Source organism: Piliocolobus tephrosceles, chromosome 4 (genome assembly GCF_002776525.5).
Source record: "Piliocolobus tephrosceles isolate RC106 chromosome 4, ASM277652v3, whole genome shotgun sequence".
NCBI lineage: Eukaryota > Metazoa > Chordata > Mammalia > Primates > Cercopithecidae > Piliocolobus > Piliocolobus tephrosceles.
The window spans coordinates 74932588-74959409 of NC_045437.1; the positions used below are offsets into that span (position 1 = coordinate 74932588).

At 37.3% G+C, this 26822-nt stretch overlaps 1 protein-coding gene across 5 annotated transcripts in view; it reads right to left on the reverse strand.

Annotated features, from left to right (window-relative positions):
• The window catches only part of AP3B1 (adaptor related protein complex 3 subunit beta 1), a 314641-nt gene that overhangs the window by 253713 nt on the left and 34106 nt on the right, over positions 1 to 26822 (reverse strand). For all 5 annotated transcript variants that reach the window (XM_023214919.1, XM_023214920.1, XM_023214922.2 and 2 more), the window contains exon 2: positions 22090 to 22165. In XM_023214919.1, coding sequence (XP_023070687.1) covers positions 22090 to 22165 — 76 coding nt within the window. The remainder of the gene's footprint in view (positions 1 to 22089; positions 22166 to 26822) is intronic.

Sequence of the window (26822 nt, forward strand, 5' to 3'; positions counted from 1 at the left end):
ACTTATGGGAGAGTAGCTAGTGGGAGCGGGCTTAACTAGGAGCCTACAAGTCTGTTCACATTCCAGTGTTTCAAAGGAGTGTCTTTCTCCTTGAACACAGTGTTTACAGATAAGAAAGCGGGTCTCACTCTGAGCATGGGAACATGATGGCAATTAGGAGACTTTCCTCCTCAGAGGCCTCTTGTGGTTTTCCACAACTTATTGTCCCATATTTTTATGGCCAGTTTATACAGGCACCCCACAAGCCCTTTTCCCACAAGCCCTCTTCCCAACATGGAGAAAGGAAGAAACCAGCAAAGAAGCTTTAAGACTCCTTGAAGCTCAGCAAAGAAGCTCTAAGACTCCTTGAAGCTCAGTCCTTCTCAGTATTCCTCCTTATCCACTCAGATACCATACTTCTCCCATCCTCTCTCCCTTCTGCTTCAGGTAAAAACCCTGTTCCTGGTCCCCTTGTACTCTTTTACCCAGAACAAGGAGCATAGGAATTGAGGGGAGTCACATTTGGGCCCTGCGGGAAAAGTAAGGTTCATAGGTGGAAAGCAGAGGAAAGTATGTCTTTTTATTTTATTTGGTTGAAGTTCCTGATATTTGAAAAAGCTGCAGTACCAGCGATTCTGCCCTTTGAAGGTGACTCTCTAGATAAAAGGTGAGAAAGGAAGACAAGTTTCCAGGTAAAAGGTGAAAGTCATGTTTAGGGAGCAGCTGGGCAAAGTTGAGGATAACACAAGGTCATTTGTAGCTCTAAACTCTCCCAGGTTCTAATCATGCCCTCTGCTAAGCTCTTAGATAGCTTCTACCCAAGGTAGAGATGGAATTCCAGAGTCCCCCAAAGAACATTCAGTGGTTGCAGGCATCTAATTAAAAGAGTGATTAGTTTCTGATACCTGTTCTCTAACTTCACACATTTGACTTTTACTTGTTTTTCATTCTTCAACCTTTGGTGGCCTCAGCCCCAACATCAATGTTTCACTTACAATGGGTATAGCCTAACAGCACTGTATTTTGGGAAATTTGATTGATTTACTCTCCATCCAATCCTCTATGTTGATGAGGGAGATGGACATAACTTAATTTTTTCATAATGTCTTTGTCTAGTTTTCAGACCAGGATAGCACTGAACTCATAAATTGAATTTAAAAGTATTTTCTCATATTCTATATTCTGGAAGAGCTTATGTAGAACTGAATGTTCCCTGTTGAAATCTTTTTAATGAAAAATTCAATTACTTTATTAGATATAGGACTATTCAGATAATCTAGTTCTTCTGGAGTAAACGTCATAGCTTATCTTTCAAGGACTTTGCTCATTTCGACAAAGTAGTCAAATTTATGGGGCTAATGATGCCTGAAATATTCCCTAATTGTCCCTTAAATGTCAACAGAGTCTTGCATTTCTGATATTGATAATTTGTCCTCTATTTTTTCTTGGTCACTCTGTCTACAGATTTATCAATTTTATCAATCTTTTCCAAGGACTAGTTTTTCATTTCACTGATTTTACTCTACTGTTTTTCTCTACTCAATTTCATTGATTTCTACTCTACCTTATTATTTCTTTCTTTAGTTTCAATTTGAGTTTAATTTGCTCTTCTATTTCTGCTATGTTAAGGTAATGCTCAGAGCACTGATTGGAAATATTTCTTTTCAAACATAAGCTTTTATTACTATAAATTTCCTTGTAAGTACTGTTTTACCTAAATCCTCCAAACTTTGATATGTGGTTTTTCAATTTCACCCTAATTTCCTTGTGACTTTTACTTTTACTTGGACTCATGAATCATTTCATCATTTCTAATTTTCAAATATTTAAAAAATGTTTTCATCTCTTCCAATGACTGTGTTTAGTTTAATTCTATATGGTCAGATAACATACTTTGCATACTTTTAATTCTTTAAAGTTTGTTAAGATTGTGTTTTATTGCCCAAAATGTAGTCTATCTAGCACATAAAAAGAATGTATATTTCGCTACTGTTGGGTAGAGTGCTCTATAAATGTCAATTAGGTCATATAAGTTGAAATTATTCTAGTCTTAAATTTCCTTATTGGTTTTCTATCTCCCTATTCTACTGATTTTTAAGAGAAAAGCACTTACATCTCTAACTATAATTGTGAATTTGTCCATCTTTCTTTTCAGTTCTAACAGGTTTTTTTTCAACTCCATTTTTGAAGCTCTGTTGTTAGACACATTTAAGATTATTATATCTTTTTAGGAAAATGACTCTTATTGTTATGTTCTTTACCCTAATCATACTATTTGTTCAAAAGTTTACCTCTCTGATATTAATAGATTCATTTCAGCTTTTTTTGGCTAGTGTTTGTATGGTATGCATTTTTCCTTCCTTATAACTTATATCATTATATTAAAAGTGGGTTTCTCACAAAAATCACAGTTATATCTTCATATTTTTATCCAATATGAAGATCTCTTTTAATTGGTAATATCAGACCACTGACATGTAATAGAATTATTAACATGGTTAGATTCAGGTCTACCATTTTAATATCTGTTTTCTGTTTATTCCCTGTGTTTTCTGTTCTCCTACTTGCTCTTTCCTCTTTTCCTTAGAAAATTTTTAGTATTTCCTATTTGACATTAACTTTCTGACTATATCTTTTTATATAATTTACTGGTTCCTCATAAAAATGCGTCATAGGTGTAATCTATAGCAATAGCAGTTTAAATGAATCTCCTTTGTGCTCAAACAGCATATCTTTAACTTACCGGATTATCAGATACATAGGTAGATAAACAGACATATAAATACATAGATATAGATATAGCAAACCTTACACAGTCTTCTTAGAGTTAACACTGTACTAGGTCAAGAAAAATGCAGAAACTGGTAGGGCACAGTGGCTCATGCCTGTAATCCCAGCACTTTGGGAGGCTGAGGCAGGCAGATCACGAGGTCAGGAGTCCGAGACCAGCCTGGCCAATATGGTGAAACCCCATCTCTACTAAAAATACAAAAATTAGCCAGGTGTGGTGGTGCGCACCTGTAGTAGTCCCAGCTACTTGGGAGGCTGAGGCAGAAGAATCACTTGAATCCAGGAGGCGGAGGTTGCAATGAGCCGAGATCATGCCACTGCGCTCCAGCCTGGGCAACAGAGCAAGACTCCATCCCCCCACCAAAAAAAAAAAAAAAAAAACACACAAGGAAAAATGCAGAGACACTGCAACCACATATGCCCTTTTACTTCCACCTCCCCACTAGCTTTTATGTTTAGCCATCATATATATTATATTTATACCCATATAAAAAACCTCTCAGATAGTGGGATAACTTAGGAATAAAATTAGTCCTTTATATGTATTTATCATTTTGATTGGTCCCCCTAAATATCCATCTGGTATTATTTCCCTTCAGCCTACAGAACATCCATTAACATTTCATTAAAGCAAACATGTTAGAAATGGATACTCTTGGTCTCTATTTTATCTTCATTCTTGAAGGATATTTTCAATGGATATAGAGTTCTAGGTTAACAGTTTTCTTTCAGTACTTGAAACATGTTGTTCCACTGTCTTCTGGCTGCCATGATTTCTGATGAGAAATCTGCACTTGTTCAAATTATTGTTGCCCTGTATGTATCATTTTTTCCAGCTACTTTTAAGACTTTATTTTTAGTTTTCAACCGTTTAATTACTGTGTTTATGTATGGTTTTCTTTCAGTTTCTCCTAACTGGCATTCACTGAGCTTCTTTCATCTATAAATTTGTATCTTGGCCGGGCACAGTGGCTCACGTCTGTAATTCCAGCACTTTGGGATGCTGAGGAGGGCAGATCATCTGAGGTCAGGAGTTCGAGACCAGCCTGACCAACATGGCAAAATCTCGTTTCCACTAAAAGAACAAAAATTAGCTGGGCGTGGTGGGCGGGGAAGGTGCCTGTAATCCCAGCTACTCAGAAGACTAAAGCAGAAGCTTGAACCCCGGAGCCAGAGGTTGCAGTGAGCCGAGAGAGAGACTCTGTTTCAAAAATAAAAATAAAAATTGTATCCTTCATCAAATTTCGGAAGTTTTCCACCATTATTTCTTCAAATATTTTTCCCACTCCAATCTCTTTCTCCTCTCCTTCTGGTGTTCTAATGATGCAGATGTTAGACCTTTGGAATGAACCAACAAAACTCCAAGGCTCTGTTCATTTCTTTTCAATCTCTGTTCTTCAGAATGATTTTTTTTTTTTTTTTTTTTTTTTTTGAGACAGAGTCTTGCTGTGTCGCACAGGCTAGACTGCAATGGTGCCATGCTGGCTTACTGCAGCCTTAACCTCTTGGGCGCAAGTGGTGTTTCTGCTTCAGCTTCCTGTGTAGCTGACACCACAGGCACCCTCCACCATACCTGGCTAATTTTTTGGTATTTCTGTAGAGACAGGGTCTCACTTTGTTGCCCAGGCTGGTCTTGGAACTCCTTGACTCAAGCAATCCTCAGCCTCCTGAAGTGTTGGGATTACAGGCATGAGCCACCGTGTCTGGCCACAAACTGAATAATTTCTAATGATCTGTCTTCAACTTCTGGCTTTTTCTTCTGTTATCACCATTCTGCTATTGCATCAATCCAGGATATTTTCTATTTCAGATAAAGCACTAGCCACATAACGGAAATTTCAACAAATTTCTGCAGGGGTATGGTTCACATAAGATAACATTTTAGGAAACAATCATCTACCAATCTAGTTACAACCTAAGAAATAAGTGGATGAATTTACTACTTAATCAAAAGTGGACCTAATTTTACCTACTACTTAAGTATCAGACAGGCCCTTGGCTCCAATATATTGGTCTTTCTAATAATCTTCAGGGAAGTACCCTGAGGGCAACATACCAAACAGCAGAATATAGTACCTATTACCAAAGAATACTTAAAACCAAAAGAGAAAAATAAAGGAAAAAACAGAAAAACAGTGAAGAACATAATGAAGACGTACCGATTAAAGACAGAAGGAAGGGTGCTCTCAGGCTCCTTACCCTGAGCTATCTGTTTGTCCCATTCTATTCTAAACAGACACTTTGTCTTCTAATACTTAATTTATTAATATGAATACTACTCTCTTCATCTCACAATGGAGCCTGAAATTATTGATCCTATGAATTTAGAGTCTATAACAGAACCAATTTCAAATAGAAATTCAGAAAAAATAAAGATAGATAACTCTAATGCTTTCTGAGGATGACTTAAGGGGGAAAACAATAACAGGGCATATAAAAACATTCCACAGTTCAAAAGAAGAGGATCTACTGGAGAAGTATGAATAAATTATCTGGGGAAAAAGTCGGATATAAAGAGAAAAATCACGGGAAATATGTCTAATTCACATTCCTAGTGAGATTTGAAGGGACGTGGCATTTTTTGAAAAAAGAATGACTTTGGAATAGCAAAGAAAACTTTCAGATAAAGACATAATTACCAAATTTTAAAATATAATGAGAAAAGAAAGGATAATGTCAAAAATTCTAAACTGACTTAAAATGCTAGCTCAAAAACATATCCTAAAAATGACAGGAAAGGTTAGAGAGGTCAATCTGACAGGGGAGAAGGCAGAGGCAGACACAGAGGATGGACCCAAGAAATATAATGTACACATAATAGGAAGGCCAAGAGAGAACTGGCAGACTGACAGAAAAAGGAGAAAATAAATAGCAGACAAATATTCTCTAAGTAAAACAGATGTAAAATTTTAGAATCAAAGGGCTCATTAGTAGCATATCAGTAAAGAAAAAACAAACACAGACCACATCTTGAATAAATTTTCTTTTTCTTCAGAATATTAAAAACATCTACATATCCAGACAGTTAAAACAGATTCTTTAAAAGAGAAAGGGAAAAAGCAATCTCAGAGGCAGAGCAAGATGGTGCAATAGAAAGCTCCACCAATCGTCCCCACAAGGACAAAAAAGTTAACAACTATCTACACAGAAAAAATCACCTTCATAAGAACAAAAATCAGGCGAGCACTCACAGGACTTGGTCTGAACTTCATATCACTGAAAGAGGCAAAGAAGAGATGAAAAGAAACAGTCCTGAATCACCAACGCCACCCTTTTCCTCAGAGTGGTGAGGCTCCTCTTCCAGCAGCAGTGCATGGTATGGAGGGTATCTCTGGGCACTGGGGAAGGGAGAATACTGCAATTGTGAGGCATTGAACTCTGTGCTGTCCTGTTAAAGCAGAAAGGAAAACCAGACCAAACTCAGCTGATGCCCACCCACCGGTGGAGCATTTAAACCAGCCCTAGCCAGAAAGAAATCCCAGAGGTCTGAACTTGAGTCTCTGGAAAACCTCGCCACCGAGGGCTACAGCATTGTGTGTCTCCAAGTAAACCTGAAAGACAGTCTAGGCCGTAAGGACTGCAACTGTTTGGCAAGTCCTACGGCTGAATTAGGCCTAGAGACAGTGGACTGAGGGAGCATGCAACATACTGAGACAACAACACCTGGGGCAGCCAAGGGAGTGCTGACATTACCTCTCTCCTAATCCCAGGTTGCACAGCTGGTGGCTCCAAAAGAGACCCCTCCCTTCCACTTAACAAGAGGAGAGGGAAGACTGGGGAGGATTTTGTCTTGCATCTTGGATACCAGCTCAGCCACAGCAGGATAGGGCACCAGACAGAGCCATGAGGCCCCCATTCCAGGACCTAACTACTCCCAGACAACATTCCTAGACACACCCTGGTCCAGAAGGGAACATGCTGCCTTGAAGGAAAGGGCCGAGGCGTGGCAGCATTCATCATCTGCTAACTGAAGAGCCCTTGGGCCCTGAATAACCAGCAGCAATACCCAGGTACTACATTGAGGGCCTTGGGTGAACCACTGAGACTTGTTGGCTTCCGGTGAGACTCAGCACATTCCCAGCTGTGGTGGATATGGGGCAAAACTCCTGCTTGAGAACAGCAGAGGGGAAAGTAAAGGGGGCTTTGTCTTACACCCTAGATACCAGTACAGCCACAGCAAGGTAGAGCACCAAGTGGGTTCTTAGCGTCCTCAATTCTAGAACTTGGCTCTTGGACAGCATTTCTGGACATGTCCTGGGCCAGAGGGGAGCCCACTGCCCTGAAGGGTGAGTCGCAGGCCAAGCAGCATTCATGAAAAGTACTGCCAGGGTACCCCCGATAGCTTTTTGTGAATGCTGACTTAAGAGACCTTGGGCCTTAAAGGACTATGGGGGTACTCTGGCAGTACTCTTTGTGGCCTGAGGTGGTGGTGGCTACAGGTTGAGGCTCCTCTGCCTTTGGAAACGGGAGGGAAGAATGGGAAGGATTGCACCTTGTGGTTTGAATGCCAGCTCGGCTACAATACAACAGAACACTAGGTAGACTTCCAAGGTTTCTGACTCTAGTCCCTGACTCCCAGGGCTCCCAGACAGAATTTCTTGACTCATCTGGGGCCTGGGGAACCTCGCCACCCTTAAGGGAAGGACACAGGCCTATTTGGCTTTGCTACCTGCTGACTGTGGAGCCCCAGGGCCTTGAGCAAACATGGTAATAGCCAAGAAGCGGTTACAGCAGGCCTTATGCAAGACCCAGTGTTGTGCTGGCTTCGGGTATGACCCAGCATATAGTACTGGTGGCCATAGGGGTGCTTGTGTCACCATCCTCAGCTTTATCTAGCTCAAAACAGAGGAGAGGCTCTGTATGTTTGGAACAAAGTAAGGAAAGAGACAAGAGTCTCTGCCTGGTAACCCAGAAAATTATCCTAGATCTGTTCCTAAGACCATCAAGGCAGCACCTCTATGAGTCTGCAAGAACCACAGTGTTACTGGGCTTGGGGTGCCCCCTAAAGCAAATACAGCTTAGATTATAATACCCATGTTCTTTCAAACATCTGGAAAGATTTCCCAAGAAGGATGGCTAAAAATATGCCAAGGGGGGTGAAGACTACAATAAATAGCTAACTCTTCAATGTCCAGACACCAAAGAACATCTACTAGCAACAACCTCTATGAGGCTACAAAAACCACAGCACTATTGGGCTTGGGGCCCAAGTCCCTGTGAATACTAGAAAGCCTTCCCAAGAAAGATAAGCATAAACAAGCCCAGGCTGTGATGACTACAATAAATACCTAACTCTCCAATGCCCAAAAACTGATGAACATCTATAAACATCAAGACCATCCAGGAAAATACGACCTCACCAATCAAACTAAATAAGGCACCAGGGACCAATTCTGGAAAAAGAGAAATATGTGACCTTTCAGATAGAGAATTCAAAATAGCTGTCTTGAGAAAACTCAAAGAAATTCAAGATAACATAGAGAAGGAATTAAGAATTCTATCAGATAAATTTAACAAACAGATTGAAACAGTTAAAAAGAATCAGAAATTCTAGAGTTGAAAAATGCAGTTGATATACTGAAGAATGCATCAGAGTCTCTTACCAGCAGAATTGATAAGCAGAAGAAAGAATTCATGAGCTTGAAGACAGGCTCTTTGAAAATACACAATCAGAGGAGACAAAAGAAAAAAGAACAAAAAAGAATGAATCATGCCTACAAGATCTAGAAAACAGCCTCAAAAGGGCAAATCTAAGAGTTATTGGCATTAAAGAGAAGGTAAACAAATCGATGGGGGTAGAAAGTTTATCCAAAGGGATAATATCAGAGAACTTTCCAAACCTAGAGAAATATATCAACATTCAAGTACAAGAAGGTTATAGAACATCCAGCAGATTTAACTTAAAGAAGCCTACCTCGGGACATTTAATAATCAGACTCCTAAAGGTCAAGGATAAAGAAAGGATCCTAAAAGCAGCAAGAGAAAAAGAACAAGTAACATACAAGGGAGCGCCAATATGTGTAGCAGCAGACTTTTCAGTGGAAACATGTAAGGTTTCCTAACATATTTAAAAGTGCTGAAGAAAAATAACTTTCACCTAAGAATAGTATATCCAGTGAAAATATGCTTCAAACACGAAGAAGAAATAAACTTTCCCAAACAAAAGCTCAGGGATTTCATCAATGCCAGGCCTATCCTACAAGAAATGCTAAAGAGAATACTTCAATCAGAAAGAAAATGACATTAATGAGCAATAATCACCTGAAGGTACAAAACTTACTGGTAATAGTAAGTACAAAGAAAAACAAAGAATATTATAAAACTGTAACTGTGATGTATAAACTATTCTTATCCTGAGTACAAAAACTAAAAGATGAACCAATCAAAAATGGTAACTGCAAGTTTTCAGGACATGGTACAATAAGATATAAACAGAAACAACAAAAGGTTAAAAAGTGAGGAGACAAAATTAAAGCACAAGAGTTTGTATGAGTTTTCTTTTTGCTTGTTTGTTTATGCAAATAGTGTTAAATTACTATCAGGTTAAAATAATGGATTATAAGATAGTATTTGCAAGCCTCTGGTAACCTCAAACCAAAAAACATACAAGATATAAAGAAAAAGTAAAAAACAAAAAACTAAATCATACTACCAGAGAAAATCCCTTCACTAGAAGAAGACAGGAAGGAAAGAAAGAAGGAAGAGAAAACCATAAAATAGGAAACAAATAACAAAATAGCAGGACTAAGTCCTTAATTATCAAATAACATTTAACATAAATGGACTAAACTCTCCAATCAGAAAAACACAGAGTGGCCGAATGGATGAAAAAAAACCTCGCTGATTTGTTGCCCACAAAAAAAAAAACCACACTTTACCCATAAAAACATGTATCAGCTGAAAACAAAGGTATGGAAAATGACATTCCATCCCAATGGAAATGAAAAAGGAGCAGGAGTTGCTATACTAACACCAAACAAAATAGACTTCAAGACAAAAACTATAAGAAGAGACAAAGAAGGTCACTGTATGATAAAGGAGTCAATTCAGCAAGAGGATATAACAATTTTAAATATATAGATACCCTCCACTGGAGCACCCAGATATATAAAGTGAATATGATTAGAGCTAAAGAGAGAGACAGGCCCGAATGCAATAACAGTTAGAGACTTCAACACCCCACTTTCAGCATTAGACAGATCTTCCAAACAGAAAATCAAGAAACACCAGACTTAATCTGCACTATAGACAAAAATGAATCTAACAGATATTTACAGAACATTTTATCCAAGAGCTGCAAAATATACATTCTTTTCCTCAACACATAAATCTTTCTCAAGGATGGACCATATGTTAGGTCACAAAACAAGCCTTAAAGCATTCAAAAAATTGAAATAATATGCATCTTCTCTGATCACAATAGAATATAACTAGAAACTAATAACAAAAGGAATTTTGGAAACTATACAAATACATGGAAATTAAACAATATGCGCCTGAATGACCAGTGGGTCAATGAAGTAATTAAGAAAGAAATTGAAAAATCTAAGGGGGAAGTTCATAGCTATAAGTGCCTACATCAAAAAAGAAGAAAAACTTCAAAAGAACAATCTAACGATGCATCTTAAGGAACTAGAAAAGCAAGAGTGAACCAAACACAAAATTAGTAGAAGAAAAGAAATAATAGTGATCAGAGAAGAAATAAATGAAACTGAAATGAAAAAATACAAAAGATCAATGAAACAAAAAGGTTTTTTTGAAAAGTTAAATAAAATTGACAAACCATTAGCCAGACTAAGAAAAAAAACAGAAAAATCCAAATAAAATCAGAAATGAAAAAGGAGATATTACAACTGATGCAACAGAAATTCAAAGGATCATCAGTGGCTGCTATGAGCAACTATATATGCCAGTAAATTGAAAAACCTAGAAGAAATGGACAAATTCCTAGATACATACAAACTACCAAGACTGAATCGGGAAGAAATCCAAAACTTGAACAGACCGATATCAAATCACGAGATCAAACCTGTAATAAAAAGTCTCCCACTAAAAAAAGGCCCAGGACCCTATAGCTTAACTGTTGAATTCTACCAAACATTTAAAGAAGAATTAATATAAATCCTACTCAAACTGTTCTGAAAAATAGAGGAGGGAATACTTCCAAACTCATTCTACAAGGCCAGTATTACCTTGATACCAAAACCAGAGAAAGACACATCAAGGAAAAAGAAAATGACACACCAATATCTCTAATGAATATTGATGCAAAAATCCTCAACAAAATGCTAGAAAACTGAATTCAACAATGTATCAGACAGATCACTCATCATGACCAAATGGGATTTATCCCTGGGATGCCAAGGCTGGTTCAACATACACAAATCAATCAATGTGATACATCCTATCAACAAAATGAGCAATAAAAACGATATGATCATTTCAATTGATGCTGAAGAACCATTTGATAAAATTCAACATCCTTTTATGATAAAAACCCTCAAAAAACTGGGAATAGAAGGAATATACTTCAACATAATAAAAGCCATATATGACAAACCCACAGCTAGTATCATACTGAATGGGAAAACACTGAAAGTCTTTCCTATAAGCTCTGGAACATGACAAGGTTGCCCACTGTCACCACTGTTATTCAACATACCACTGGAAGTCCTAGCTAGAGCAATCAGAAAAGAGAAAGATATAAAGGGTCTCCAACTGGAAAGGAAGAAATTAAATTATCCTTGTTTGCAGATGATATAATCTTATAATGGGAAAAACCTAAAGACTCTACCACAAAACTATTAGAACTGATAAACAAATTCAGTAAAGTTGCAGGATACAAAATAAACATACCAAAATCAGGAACATTTCTATATGCCAACAGTGAACAAGAAGAAATAGAAATTTTAAAAGTAATCCCATTAACAATAGCCACACACAAAATTAAATACCCAGGAATTAACCAAAGAAATGAACTATCTCTATAGTGAAAACTATAAAACACCGAAACTGAAAAGGACATCAAAAAATGGAAAAATATTCTATGTTCATGGCTTGGAAGACTCAATATTGTTAAAATGTCCCTACTACCCAAAACAATCTACAGATTCAATGTAATGCCTATCAAAATACCAACGACATTCTTCACAGAAACAGAAAAAGAAATCTTACATTTATATAGAACCACAAAAGACCGAGAATAGCCAAAGCTATACTAAGCAAAAAGAACAAAACTGGAGGAATCACATTACCTGACTTCATTACACTACAAAACTATAGTAACCAAACAGCAAGTACTGGCGGAAAAAAAAAAAAAAAACAGACAAACAGACGAATGGAACAGAACAGAGAACCCAGAAACAAATCCACACACCTACAGAGAACTGAGAAAGGTGCCAAGAACATACACTGAGGAAAAGACAGTCTCTTTAATAAACGGTGCTAGGAAAACTGGATATCCATATGCAGAAAAACAAAATTAGATCCTGTCTCTCACGATATACAAATATAAAATCAAAATGTATTAAAGACTTAAATCTAAGACCTCAAACTATGAATCTACTACAAGAAAACATTGGGGAAAATCTCCAGGACATTGGTCTGGGCAAAGATTTCTTGAGTAATACCCCACAAGCACAGGCAACCAAAGCACAAACGGACAAATTGGATCACATCAAGTTAAAACACTTCTGCACAGCAAAGGACACAATCAACAAAGTGAAGAGACAACTCATACAATGAGAGAAAATATTTGCAAACTATCCATCTCACAAGAGATTTAAAACCAGAATATATAAGGAGCTCAAACAATTCTATAGGAAAAAGTCTAATAATCTAAAAACGGGTAAGATTTGATCAAATGACAAAAAGGGAGCAAAAGATCTGAAAAGATGTTACTCAAAAGAAGACATGCAATTGGCAAACAGGCATATGAAGAGATGCTGAACATCACTGCTCATCAAAGAAATGCAAATCTAAACTATAATGAGTTATCATCTATAATGAGTTATCATCTCACCCCAGTTAAAATGGCTTATATCCAAAAGACAGGCAACAACAAATGCTGCTGAGGATGTGGAGAAAAAGGAACCCCTGTACACTGTTGGTGGGAATATAAATTAGTACAACCACTATGGAAAACAGTTTAGAGGTTCCTCAAAAAGAAACTAGTAATTGAGCTACCATATGACCCAGCAATCCCACTGCTGAGTACAACCCAAAAGAAAGAAAATCAGTATAGCAAAGAGACATCTGCACTCCTATATTCACTGCAGCACTGTTTACAATAGCTAAGATTTGGAAGCAACCTAAGTCTCTACCAATAGACTGATGGATAAAGAAAATGTCAGGCAAATACACAATGGAGTACTATTCAGTCACAAAAAAGAATGCGATCCACTCATTTGCAACAACATGGGTGGAACTGAAGATCTTGTTAAGTGAAATAAACCAGGCACAGAAAGACAAACATCTGGCTGGGCATGGTGGCTCATGCCTGTAATCCCAGCACTTCGGGAGGCCAAGGCAGGCAGATCACGAGGTCAGGAGATCGAGACCATCCTGGCTAACATGGTGAAACCCCGTCTCTACTAAAAACACAAAAAATTAGCCGGGTGTGGTGGCAGGCGCCTGTAGTCCCAGCTACTTGGGAGGCTGAGGCAGGAGAATGGCGTGAACCCGGGAGGCGGAGCTTGCAGTGAGCAGAGATCGTGCCACTGCAGTCCAGCCTGGGCAACAGAGCGAGACTCCATCTCAAAAAAAAAACAAAGACAAACATCTCATCACAATTTTTAGATTTGTGGGATCTAAAAATCAAAACAATTGAACTTAGGGACATAGAGAGTAGAAGGATGGTTACCAGAGGCTGAGAAAGTAAGTGGGGGATACAGGGAAGGTGGAGTAGTTACTGGGTGCAAACATAACAGAATTAATGAATAAGACCTTCTATTTGACAGCACAGCAGGGTGACTACAATCAATAATAATGTAATTGTACATTTTTAAATAACTTACAGTGTAATTGAATTGTTTGTAACTCAGAAGGATAAATGCCTAAGGAGCTAGATATCCCATTCCCTATCATATGCTTATTTCACATGCACACCTGTATTAAAACATCTCATGTACCCCCAAAATACATATACCTACTATGTGCCCACAAAAATTAAATATATATGTATATATATATGGCTGGGTGCAGTGGCTCATGCCTGTAATCCCAGCACTTTGGGAGACCAAGGCGGGCGGATTACTTGAGGCTAGAAGTTGGAGACCAGCCTGGCCAACATGGTGAAACCCCATCTCTACTAAAAATACAAATAAATTATCTGGGTGTGGTGGTGGGTGCCCATAATCCCAGCTACTCAGGAGGCTGAGGCAGAAGAATCACTTGAACCCAGGAGGCAGAGGTTGCAGTGAGCTGAGACCGTGCCACTGCACTCCAGCCTGGGCGACAGAGCGAGACTCCATCTCAAAACAACAAACAAAAAATAGTAATAATAATAAAATGAAAAGAAATAAAAATTAAAAGTTGTTTTAAAAAGCAATCTCATTGTCATCGCATCACATTTCTGCTCTGTACAGCTAAAGCCAGATGAAATCAAGAATAAAATCTACAAAATTTTAAGGAAAAGAAAACACTGCAACCCAATAATACTATTCTTAAGTAATCTATTTTCACATGGAAAAAAAATGGAAACCTGTTCCCAAGCAAGGACTTTGAAAGAATGTCATCTACATTCTCTTCCTAAATGAAATGCCCCCGTCACCTGAAAATAAACCAAAAATCTAAAGAATGAGGAGGGGCCGGGCGCGGTACCTCATGCCTGTAATTCCTTCACTTTGGGAGGGCAGATCACTGGAGGTCAGGAGTTCAAGACCAGCACGGTAAAACCCCATCTTGACTAAAATTACAAAAATTAGCTGGGTGTGGTGACACACGCCTGTAATCCAGCTACTTGGGAGGCTGAGGCAGAAGAATTGTTTGAACCCAGAAGGCGGAGTTTGCAGTGAGTCCAGATCACACCACTGCACTGCAGCCTGGGCCACAGAGTGAGACTCCATCTCAAAAACAAAAAATAGAAAATAAAAAAATAATGAGGAGGAATGTACGTTAAAAAAAAAAAAAAGTGAAAGCATAATGAGTGGGACAGAGCTCATGTCTACAGAACTGTTTTTAACAGGGTTCATAATATTTAAAATAAATGTCCAAAATGATTTTTGAAAGACAAGCTTCCAATTTCTCACTTTCCCCCTAGCCGCTGGCAACCACCATTCCACTTTTTGTCTCTATGAGTTTGATTATTCTAGGTACCTGATAAAAGTGGAATCATACAATATTATTTTTTTGTGTCTGACTTATTTGACTCAGCATAATGACTTAAGGTTCATCCATGGTGTAGCATGCATCAGAATTCCATTCCTTCTTAAAGCTGAATAACATTCCATTGCACAGATGTCCCACATTTTGTTTATTCATCCACTGATGAACACATGGGTTGTTTCCACCTATTGGCTACTATAAATAATGCTGCTATGAACAGTGATGTAGAAATATCTGTTCAAGTATCTCCTTTCAATTGTTGTTAGTATATACCCAAAAGGAGAATGGTGAATTATCTGATAATTCCATTTTTAATTTTTTAAGGAACCACCATACTGTCTTCCACAGTAACTGCACCATTTTACATTCCCACCAGCAATGCATAAGCGTTCTTATTTCTCTACCCTCACCAACACTTACAATTTTGTTTTCTTGATAATAATCATCCTAATGGTGGAAAGTGATCTCACTATGGTTTTGATTTCCATTTTCCTAGTAATTAGTGATGCTGCGCATCTTTCTCTGTAATTACTGGCCATCTATATATCTTCTCTGGAGAAATGTTTACTCCAGTCTTTTACCCATTTCTTCATTTGGTCGGTTTTTGTTGTTGTTGTTGCTGTTGTTTTCTTTTCTTTTCTTTCTGAGACAGAGTTTCGTTCTTGTCACCCAAGCTGCAGTGCAATGGCGTGACCTTGGCTCACTGCAACCTCTGCCTTTTGAGTTCAAGCAATTCTCCTGCCTCAGTCTCTCAAGTAGCTGGGATTACAGGCGCCTGCCACCATGCCCAGCTAATTTCTGTATTTTTAAAAGAGACGAGGTTTCACCATGTTGGCCAGGCTGGTTTTGAACTCCTGACCTCACGTGATCTGCCCACCTCGGCCTCCCAAAAGTGCTGGGATTACAGGCGTGAGCCACCAGTTGTTGTTTTTTGAGACACAGTCTCGCTCTGCCACAGGCTGAGTGCAGTGGCGCGATCTTGGATCACTGCAACCTCTGCCTCCTCGATTCAAGCAGTTCTCCCATCTCAGCCTCCCGAGCAGCTGGGATTACAGGTGCCCACCACCACACCTGACTAATTTTTGTATTTTTAGTAGAGACAGGATTTGTCTTTTTAGTAGAGACCACTGTGCTGGCCAGGCTTGTCTCAAACTCCTGACCTCAAGTAATTTGCCCGCCTCAGCCTCCCCAAAGTGCTGGGATTACAGGCGTGAGCCACCACACCCAGCCATCTGGTCGGTTTTTAATGGTTGAGCTGTGGGAGTTCTTTATATATTCTGGATATCATACCTTTATCAGATATATGATTTGCAAATATTTTCTTGTATTCTACGGGTTGCCTTTTCATTTTGTTGACAGTGTCCTATGACGTACACAAGTTTTAATTTTGATAAAATTCAAATAATCTACTTTTTTTTTTTTTAACTGCTCATGTTTTAGTGTTGTATCTAAGAACCCTTTGCCAAATCCAATGTCATGAAGCTTTTTCTCTAAGCTTTCTTCTAATAGTTTTATAGTTTTAGCTCTCACATTTAGGTCTTTGATCCATTTTTATTTATTTCTATCTATGGTGTGATATAGAAAGAAATACAACACCATTTTCTTGCATACAGATAATCCAGTTTCCTCAACATTATTTGCTGAAAAGATTGTCCTTTCCCAATTGATTGATCTTGTATCATTATCAAAAATCATTTGACCATTATGTCAGGGTTTATTTCTGAGCTCCCTATTGTGTTCCATTGGACTATACATTATCTGTCTTTATTCCAGTACCACAATGTCTTCATGACTATGCTTTGCTATAGGTTTTGAAATCAGGAAGTATGAGACATTCAACTTTGTTTTGTTTTTCTTTTTTTGAGACAGGGTTTTGAAATGGGGTCTCGCTCTGTTGCCCAGGCTGGAGTGCAGTGGCATGAACACAGCTCACTCCAAGCAGTACCACAACCTCAGCCTCCCAAGCAGCTGGGACCACAGGCACAGGCGGTAATTTTTTCTTATTATTAGTTTTGTAGAGACAAGGTCTTGCCATGTTGTCTACGCTGATCTAAAACTCCTGGGCTCAAATGATCCTCCTGCCTTGGCTTCCTAAAGTGCTGGGATTACATACATGAGCCACTGTGCCCAGTCAATTCTGCTCCTTTTCAAGGTTGTTTTGGCTATTTGGGGACTCATGGGATTCTACATAAATTTTAGGATGAAGTTTTTTCTATTTTTGCCAAACACATCATTGGAATTTTGATAGGAATTGCATTGAATATACAGATCATTTTGACATCTTAACAATATTAGTCTTCTAACCCAGAAACATAGATGTCTTTCCATTTATTTCTGTCTTCTTTAATTTTTCTCAGTAATGTTTCAGTGTACAAGTCTTTCATCTCCTTGGTTAAGCTTATTCTTGAATATTTTATTCCTTTTGAGGCTATTATAAATGAATATTTGTTTAATTTTCTTTTCAAATTGTTCATTGTTAATGTATAGAAATGCAAGTGATTTTGGTGCGTTGCTTTTCTATCCTGCAACTTGGGTAAATTTGCGTATTGGTTGTAACAGTGTTTTGTGGAATCTTTAGGGTTTTCTACATATCAGACAATGCGAATAAAAATAATTTTACTTCTTCCTTTTCCATTTGGATGCCTTTTATTTCTTTTTCTTGCCTGATTGTTCTGGCTAAAATTTCCAATACTGTGTTGCATAGAAGTGGTAAAAGCAAGCATCCTTGTTTCTCATCTTGGAGTAAAAGATTTCAGTCTTTCACTCCTGAGTATGATGCTAGTTTTGGGTTTTCCACACCTGCTCTTTAACAGATAGGCTGAGGTAGTTTCCTCCTATTCTTAGTTTGTTGAGTACTTTTATCATCAAAGTGTATTAAATTTTGTCACATATTTCTCTACATAAATTGAGATGATTGTGAGGGATTTTCCCCTTTCCTTCGGTTAATGTGGTATGTTACACTGATTGAATTTTGTGTTATTTTTAAATTACAGTCATGTGCCACATGTTTTGGCCAAGGAGGGGCCACATATATAATCTTATTATAAGATTATAATACTGTATCTTTACTGTAACTTTCTACATTTAGATATACAAATACCATTTTGTTACAATTGCCTACAGTATTCAGTACAGTAACATGCTGTACAGATTTACAGCCTAGGAAGAATAGACTATGTCATATAGCCTAAGTGTGTAGTAAGCTTGTGTAAGTATACCAGGTTTGTGTAAGTACACTCTATGATGTTCACACAAAAAACTGCCTAAGGATGCATTTCTCAGAAAGCATCCCTGTCATTAAGCAATGCATGACTCTAAATGATGCATGACTGTATTGAATAATAATCTAGATGCAAAAATTCACATAATTTTTAAACCTAGTGTTTTGAAAAAGGATGAAATTATGTTTAATTTTTAATTTCCACTGGTCATTCTTCAAAGCAATAAAGATGAGATAAAAGTTCAGAATTTTGAATTTATAGAAAATTGCTAGTTAATTCACAGGTAACAAAAACGGAGAGAAAACGTTTCAAAGGGTTTCAGACCCAACTGTAACTCTTAAGAATCAACAGCCAAGAATACATGGAGATACAGAAAGTTAACTGACCCTTATTTTGTATCCCAGAGACTACACTGGAGCAAAACTGATAGAAAACCCACTAAAGTTCTATAGGTGTCACATCACTAGTAAAACCTCAGGCCCGATAACCAGGAATTCATCCTGATGCACACCAACACTGCATAAAAATCTTAGTCTTTTAAACAATTTCCAACCCAATAATTTTTAAAAAGATGCAAGCAACAGCCCCAAGTTGAATTCTCTAAAGCATACATAGAACCAAAGCACTGTTATTGAAGGAAGAAAGGGGAAGAACAAGGGATAAACAGTCTGGAAAGATTTATACCAAACTATTTATTACAGTCATTAACTCAAAACAATGTACCACCATACCCCGCTAATTTTCTTATTTTGACAAAAATTTTAAACATCATAGATCAACTGTAACTTTTCCAATTGGCTTATTAAGATTTCTTTCCGATGGGGCATGTGGCTCACGCCTGTAATCCCAGCACTTTGGGAGGCCAAGGCGGGAGGATCATGAGGTCAGGAGATCGAGACCATCCTGGCTAACACGGTGAAACCCTGTCTCTACTAAAAAATACAAAAAATTAGCCGGGCGTGGTGGCGGCGCCTGTAGTACCAGCTACTCGGGAGGCTGAGGCAGGAGAATGGCGTGAACCTGGGAGGCAGAGGTTGCAGGAGGTTGCAGTGAGCCGAGATCATGCCACTGCACTCCAGCCAGGGCGACAGAATGACACTCCCTCTCAAAAAAAAAAAAAAGATTTCTTTCCATGGTTTCAGCTTGCATTCCTGTAGGGCACAGACCTGCACTACCAAGAAAAGCAGGGACTGCCCTTATTTATTTCTTTAAACTATGGCTCTTACATCCCATTAAGGTAATTTATTTCACTAAATCCCTGGACACTATTTAAAATTTCTGTCAAAACATTAACTCTTTTACTGTCAGTTATAAATTTATAGGAAAGTGAAAACACAAAAATCAATATTTAGTATACTATAACTTAAAACATTAGAAAAATTGAAAATTAACTTGGCCAGGCACACTGGCTCACACCTGTAATTCCAGCACTTTGAAAGGTTGAGGTGGGAAGATCACATAAAACCAAGAGTTCTACACCAACCTGGACAATATAGCAAGACCCTGTCTCTATAAAAAATAAAAATAAAAAAATTAGCTGGGCACAGTGGTACACATCTGTAGTCCCTGCTACTCAGAAGGCTGAGGTGGGAGGAATGCTTGAGCTCAGGAGTTCAAGGTTACAGTGAGTTATGACTGTACCACTGTACTCCAGCCCAGACAACAGAGAAAGACCCTATCTCTAAAAAGAAAAAAAAAAGGAACGAAAATTAACTTATCAAGAGTAGTTTGAACAGAGTTTGTTCTCTTATCAGTGTTTAACTCATGATACTGAGGAAGTATCTTTTGTATTCCTCAGTAAATTATCATGCTCCTTTCTAAGTCTGGATCAGCTTCCAACATTTTATCCTTTGCATTTTCAATGTTCTCAACTATCTCCTAGAGTTCCTTTAACGAATGTGAGGTCTTCTGCTGGCATCACTTCCTCTGAGACAGCTTCATTCTCTTCAACAAAATCACTTTCATCATTTATGCTGGTTGAAAATCTCACCTTTACCAAGCTCCTCCAGCTATAAATTCAGAGTCTCTTAAAAACTTGTAATGTCAATAGTTCCACAGCCAGCTATTTCTGTATAACTTCATTTATATTCTACCTGATTTTCATTACATGTTATCACTTTTCATTACTTTGCTGTACTTTCAGTTTGTTGGGCAAATGCCTCTTTCAATTACTCATTTCTGTAAAATGTGTTTCTTGCTGGGAGACAAAGAGGCAACACAACTACATGCTTTGTTGTCTGTGCATAAACTGAGTAACAGATGCACAGTGACCAATCGCTGACAGATTTTGAAAGAAGTGACATGATTGGTCATGTATCATAGTTGGAAACAAACTATGATACATGTTTATAATTTACATAGTTATTTGTAGAATGAAGAGCTAGCAGTCAAGTTTGTACATTATCCAAGTACACAATTAATATACCATGGTAAATGAAATTTGAACCATATTGTTAGGGGATTGGTGTTACTTAACTAAACTGTAGTAACTGAAATTCATGTGTACAAAAGCCATGCAAAGCAAGAACTGCCTGCCCATAAATCCTCTTATGTATAAAGCTTAACATTAACAAATCAAAAATTTACAATGGAATCCTCAAAATTTCCCCTACACTGCCAAATGACATAAACATGAAAGCATGGATCAAGTCACTTATAGATGTCCTACAGATACAATTAGTTCTTGACTTTAATGTATTTCATTTTCATACCACCTCACTTTTTAAGAGAGCATGCTGATACCTGTTAACTATCTTTCTTAAATGTAATTTGGACTTTAATATATCAAGAAAGGAAGAGAGATCTGAAGCTCTCATATGATGGCATTGCCTGCTGGAAAACAGTATTGTTTTAGTTGTGTCATCGCCTTATTACAGTAGTTTATTTATGCAATTATGCAAATGTATTCAATTTTGACCTTATTATATAAAATTAAGTGGAAAATAAGATCAGCAATGGTGGTGATAACTAGTATTAATAAGAAGAATCGGTTTTATGAATTTGATTCCACTGAAACAAAAGCAAAACTCCTTAGCATCAGATAGTCACTGGAATTAAGCAGGTTTCTCTGTGAATGTGGAAAACCAAATGAGATATAGAGAGTGCAACACAAATTGCAAAACTATTTTACTAAAGATGGTATATACAACTAGAACCCTGGAAAAATAAAAAATTAAAATTAAAAAATTAAAAATATTTAAGGAACTATATTATATCTTTAGTTCTCTGGCAAGAGAATCCTCATAACTTATTAATCAATTGTTTATGTTTTGCTTTACAGCTGAACACTGGTGAATGCTCTTATATTTAATAATATTTATTAGAAGTTCTAGGCTTCTAAACTGAATAAAGTTTTTCTATTGGTAGTAAGAGAATCTGAAAAACAGATGAAAGTATGCTCACAACATTTAGGCTGTGAAAGGACAAAAAATCATTCTTTAGTATCCCTCTTTGTAGGAGGTCAAAATAGGCTTGTATATCATCTTATTTTGTCTTCAAAATGACTATCTCATTCTCATAGTAGAAATACCTTGAAATTAGATACAGGGAAATTAAAACAAAGAAAAGATAAAATTAAAACCTAAGTTTCTTGATTTTTGATACTTTAATAATGTACCTTTTTGTTTAACATTTTTAGACAGGAAAATCTAAGTTAATATTAACACCAAATAGAATATCAGACTTGGTATTTAACATATTATTTAATATATTTAATATAGTATAACCACTGCTTGTCCATTTTTCCAAAATTGAAGTAAACGAGTATTTTACCTACCCCAACAATCCGCTTCATAGCATCCAATTTAGCAGAATCTTTGTTGCTCTCTAACATTTGCTTTAGATCTTCATTCCTATTACAAAAGAGAAGGAAAAAAATCCATGCTTTGATTTTTATAATAGATAGCTTAAAATATATCATTTTCGTAAGAATTAGAAATAATATCATGGGCAATGGTAAGTAACTGCAGCAAGAAGGTCGCCATCTGCAGGCCAGGGAAAGAGGCCTCATCAGAAACCAAACCCGCCAACACCTTAATCTTGTACAGGCACTAATTGTGCGAAAATTAATTTCTGCTGATTAAGCCACCCAGTCTGTGGCATTTTGTTATGGCAGCCCTAGCAAACTAATACAAGCGTTAAATGTTACAAACTGTCATTGCAAGAAAAAAATAAGTAAAAGCTAAGCACATTTTTTTCAAAAGGAATAAAGGCAATGAAATTTATTACGAAAAAAAAATGAGCCTTACTTTCCAAACAGCTGATAAAATTAAATGCAATGGTGACCACTAGTGAAGACAAAATGCAATTAAATAATTAAAACACCTACTTCCTCCTAATTAAAAATACAGCTTGAAAATATTTAAACAGTAGAGGCAGTAATATATAAAAACTGTCTCTGAGAACATACGACTATTAAACATACTATAAATGTTCACCTTAAGGAATTTAGGATCCCTGCATAAAACTTTTCAGGCTCTTTCACATTTCACAGGTAACAGAAAAGGGAGAGAAATTAACCATATATGTGACTGTATTTTGTTCTTTTGCTTTTTGCTGTATTTTCCTATTTACTTAATGACTATGTATACTTTTATAATGAAAAACCTAAACCCTAAAAGAAACCTTAAAAAAAATCTTACTGAAGTTAGGTAAGAAAAAGAAGAATTAGATAGGAACTAAATAGAAAGGAAATGTGGTCACACACATACATGACAAAAAACGAAGAAAATAATTTTCTCCTGCTTGTTCCCCTTTTCTGTTCCCCAAAAGTGTCCCATTATTCTCCTCTACCAGTTTTATCTGGAGAGAGAAGTGAGCAATGAAGAGGAATGAAGTGTCAATTTTTAGAACGGCCCAACCTCTAATTCCAGGCATAGTGTTACTCGTAAACTAATGGAAACTTGGTTTGCTCATCTAAAGTCCAAATTCCCAGAGTGCCCAGAACAAGCACCTGCTCTCTGGAACTAAACACAAGAAAACAGAATCTCAATATTAAAGCTAAAGGTTTTGCTCTTCATGTTTAACAGAAAAGCTAGTCTTCAACAACAAATACTGCATTAACACAGGCAGAGAAACTAATAACTCTGAGGTTCAGAGAAGAGACAAGAAAAATCCTAGGCACTGTTTCAACCTGATGTAATGTTGAACTTCTCACATATGTCATAAGGATCTATTTAAAATTCTGATATAAATTACATGTTTCTTCCCAAATTCCTCTTTGCCTGTCACCAAAACAGTAAAGATTTAGAAGAGTTAATACCATAACACCTACTTTACCTTCAAAATATATTAACTTTTATTAAGTTCTTTTAGGTCTACCTTCTTCATTATGTAGATTCGAATATGACCAGTTAACATGTATTACTGCATAAATCTTAGATACCAATTGTTTTGCTAAATATCAATATTTGAGTCAAAATAATGCTGAATTAGCAATATTTTCCTCAACTCTTTGCTGAAAACCAATAGTTGTTTCAAATATATACACTTTCAATTTACCTGTGTCTTCACTTACCTAGTTACCTGTGGCTTTCTAGCTTTGAGTATTAGGATACCAACTTTATTTTTACATAAGTGACATCTTGTGGTGTTAAATGGTATAACTTTTCCTTTCATGTTCAAAATAGGCCAGTTTTAAGTTTCAAAGGACAGAGAATATATAACTGAAGGGTTAAGGCAAATCTTACTATTACCAGGAAAGTCATTCTTATTTTAGCCCCAGAATGAACTAGTAACTATAACTGAAAAATAAAGTTTACCAGTTATATATAAGAACTAGGGAAGTGTTAGGGATTTTACGTAGTGTAAATTACCTCTCTTTTTAATAAATCTATAATCCATAACTCATTAAAACCTTCTACTCTTTCTAAAGACAACATAAATTAAGGGGAAAATTAAGACTATGTAGTACTGTACACTGTATCAGTGCTACTCAAAGTATCTGAGAGAAGTCTGGTCCAAGATCTGAGAAAGTCTGGTCCAAGAATCATTACCAATTCACAAATTTGTGTTACTAACCCATGAGGAGTTAGGTACCAAAATTCAGAATAAGCACATTGAGAAACATGATGGAACAATTTGACAATGTAATTTTATGTTTATTGAATCTAATTTAAAAAGTGGGGGGCTTGTATTTTATTTTGTGTGCCTTTTTCATTTTATTTTTCTTTAATTTTATTATGTTTTTGTTTGTTTGTTTTTTTGTTTTAAGACAGAGTCTCACTCTGTCGCCCAGGCTGGAGTGCAGTAGTGTGATCTTGGCTCACGCAACCTCTGCCTCCTGGATTCAAGTGATTCTCCTACCTCAGCCTCCTGAGTAGCTGGGATTACAGGTGTGCATCATCACATACGGCTAACTGTGTATTTTAACTAGAGATGGGGTTTCATCATGTTGGCCAGGTTGATCTTGAACTCCTGACCTCAGGTGATCTGCCAACCGCGGCCTTCCAAAGTGCTATGATTACAGGCATGAGCCACCATGCCTGGCTCATTTTATTTTTCTAGTAATTTATTTTTTATTGTATTTTGTAGAAGTATTCATCTATATTGGACTGGAAATTTTAAAAAGAAAAAAGAAAGGACCTTTACCATTTGAAAGCCCCACACTACAAAGTTACCTTCTTTTTCCTCAAAATTATGGTACACAAAATTTGTGTACCATAGAAAGCAACACCGAAAACTTACATCCAGGAATGATGCACTGGAAAACTGATAACGAATAGCAATTTCCAATCAGAGATACATGCCCAAAAAAGGATGTATAAAAGGTTGGACCTTATTCAGGAGACCCATCTCACATGCACAGACACAATAGGCTCAAAATAAAGGGATGGAGGAAGATCTACTAAGCAAATGGAGAACAAAAAAAAGTAGGGGTTGCAATCCTAGTCTCTGATAAAACAGACTTTAAACCATCAAAGATCAAAAGAGACAAAGAAGGACATTACATAATGGTAAAGGGTTCAATTCAACAGGAAGAGCTAACTATCCTAAATATATATGCACCCAATACAGGAGCACCCAGATTCATAAAGCAAGTCCTTAGAGACTTACAAAGAGACTTAAACTCCTATACAATAATAATGGGAGACTTCAACACTCCACTGTCAACATTAGACAGATCAATGAGACAGAAAGTTAACAAGGATATCCAGGAATTGAACTCATCTCTGCAGCAAACAGACCTAATAGATATCTACAGAATTCTCCACCCCAAATCGACAGAATATACATTCTTCTCAGCACCACATCACACTTATTCCAAAATTGACCACATAATTGGAAGTAAAGCACTCCTCAGCAAAAGTACAAGAACAGAAATTATAACAAACTGTCTCTCAGACCACAGTGCAAGCAAACTAGAACTCAGGACTAAGAAATTCAATCAAAACCGCTCGGCCGGGTGCGGTGGCTCAAGCCTGTAATGCCAGCACTTTGGGAGGCCGAGACGGGCAGATCACGAGGTCAGGAGATCAAGACCATCCTCGCTAACACGGTGAAACCTCGTCTCTACTAAAAAATACAAAAAAATAGCCGGGCGAGGTGGCGGGCGCCTGTAGTCCCAGCTACTCAGGAGACTGAGGCAGGAGAATGGTGTGAACCCAGGAGGCGGAGCTTGCAGTGAGCTGAGATCCGGCCACTGCATTCCAGCCTGGGCGACAGAGCGAGACTCCATCTCAAAAAAAAAAAAAAAAAAAAAAAAACCCGCTCAACTACATGGAAACTGAATAACCTGCTCCTGAATGACTACTGGGTACATAACGAAATGAAGGTAGAAATAAAGATGTTCCTTGAAACCAATGAGAACAAAGATACAACATACCAGAATCTCTGGGACACATTTAAAGCAGTGTGTAGAGGAATATTTATAGCACTAAATGCCCACTAGAGAAAGCTGGAAAGATCTAAAATGGACACTCTAACATCACAATTAAAAGAAATGGAGAAGCAAGAGCAAACACATTCAAAAGCTAGCAGAAGGCAAGAAATAATTAAGATCAGAGCAGAACTGAAGGAGATAGAGACACAAAAAACCCTCCAAAAAATCAATGAATCCAGGAGTTGGTTTTTTGAAAAGATCAACAAGATTGATAGACCGCTAGCAAGACTAATAAAGAAGAAAAGAGAGAGGAATCAAATAGACGCAATGAAAAATGATAAAGGGGATATCACCACGGACCCCACAGAAATACAAACTACCATCAGAGAATACTATAAACACCTCTATGCAAATCAACTAGAAAATCTAGAAGAAATGGATAATTTCCTGGACGCTTACACTCTCCCAAGACTAAACCAGGAAGAAGCTGAATCCCTGAATAGACCAATAGCAGGCTCTGAAATTGAGGCAATAATTAATACCCTACCAACCAAAAAAAGTCCAGGACCAGACGGATTCACAGCTGAATTCTACCAGAGGTACAAGGAGGAGCTGGTACCATTCCTTCTGAAACTATTCCAATCAATTGAAAAAGAGGGAATCCTCCCTAACTCATTTTATGAGGCCAA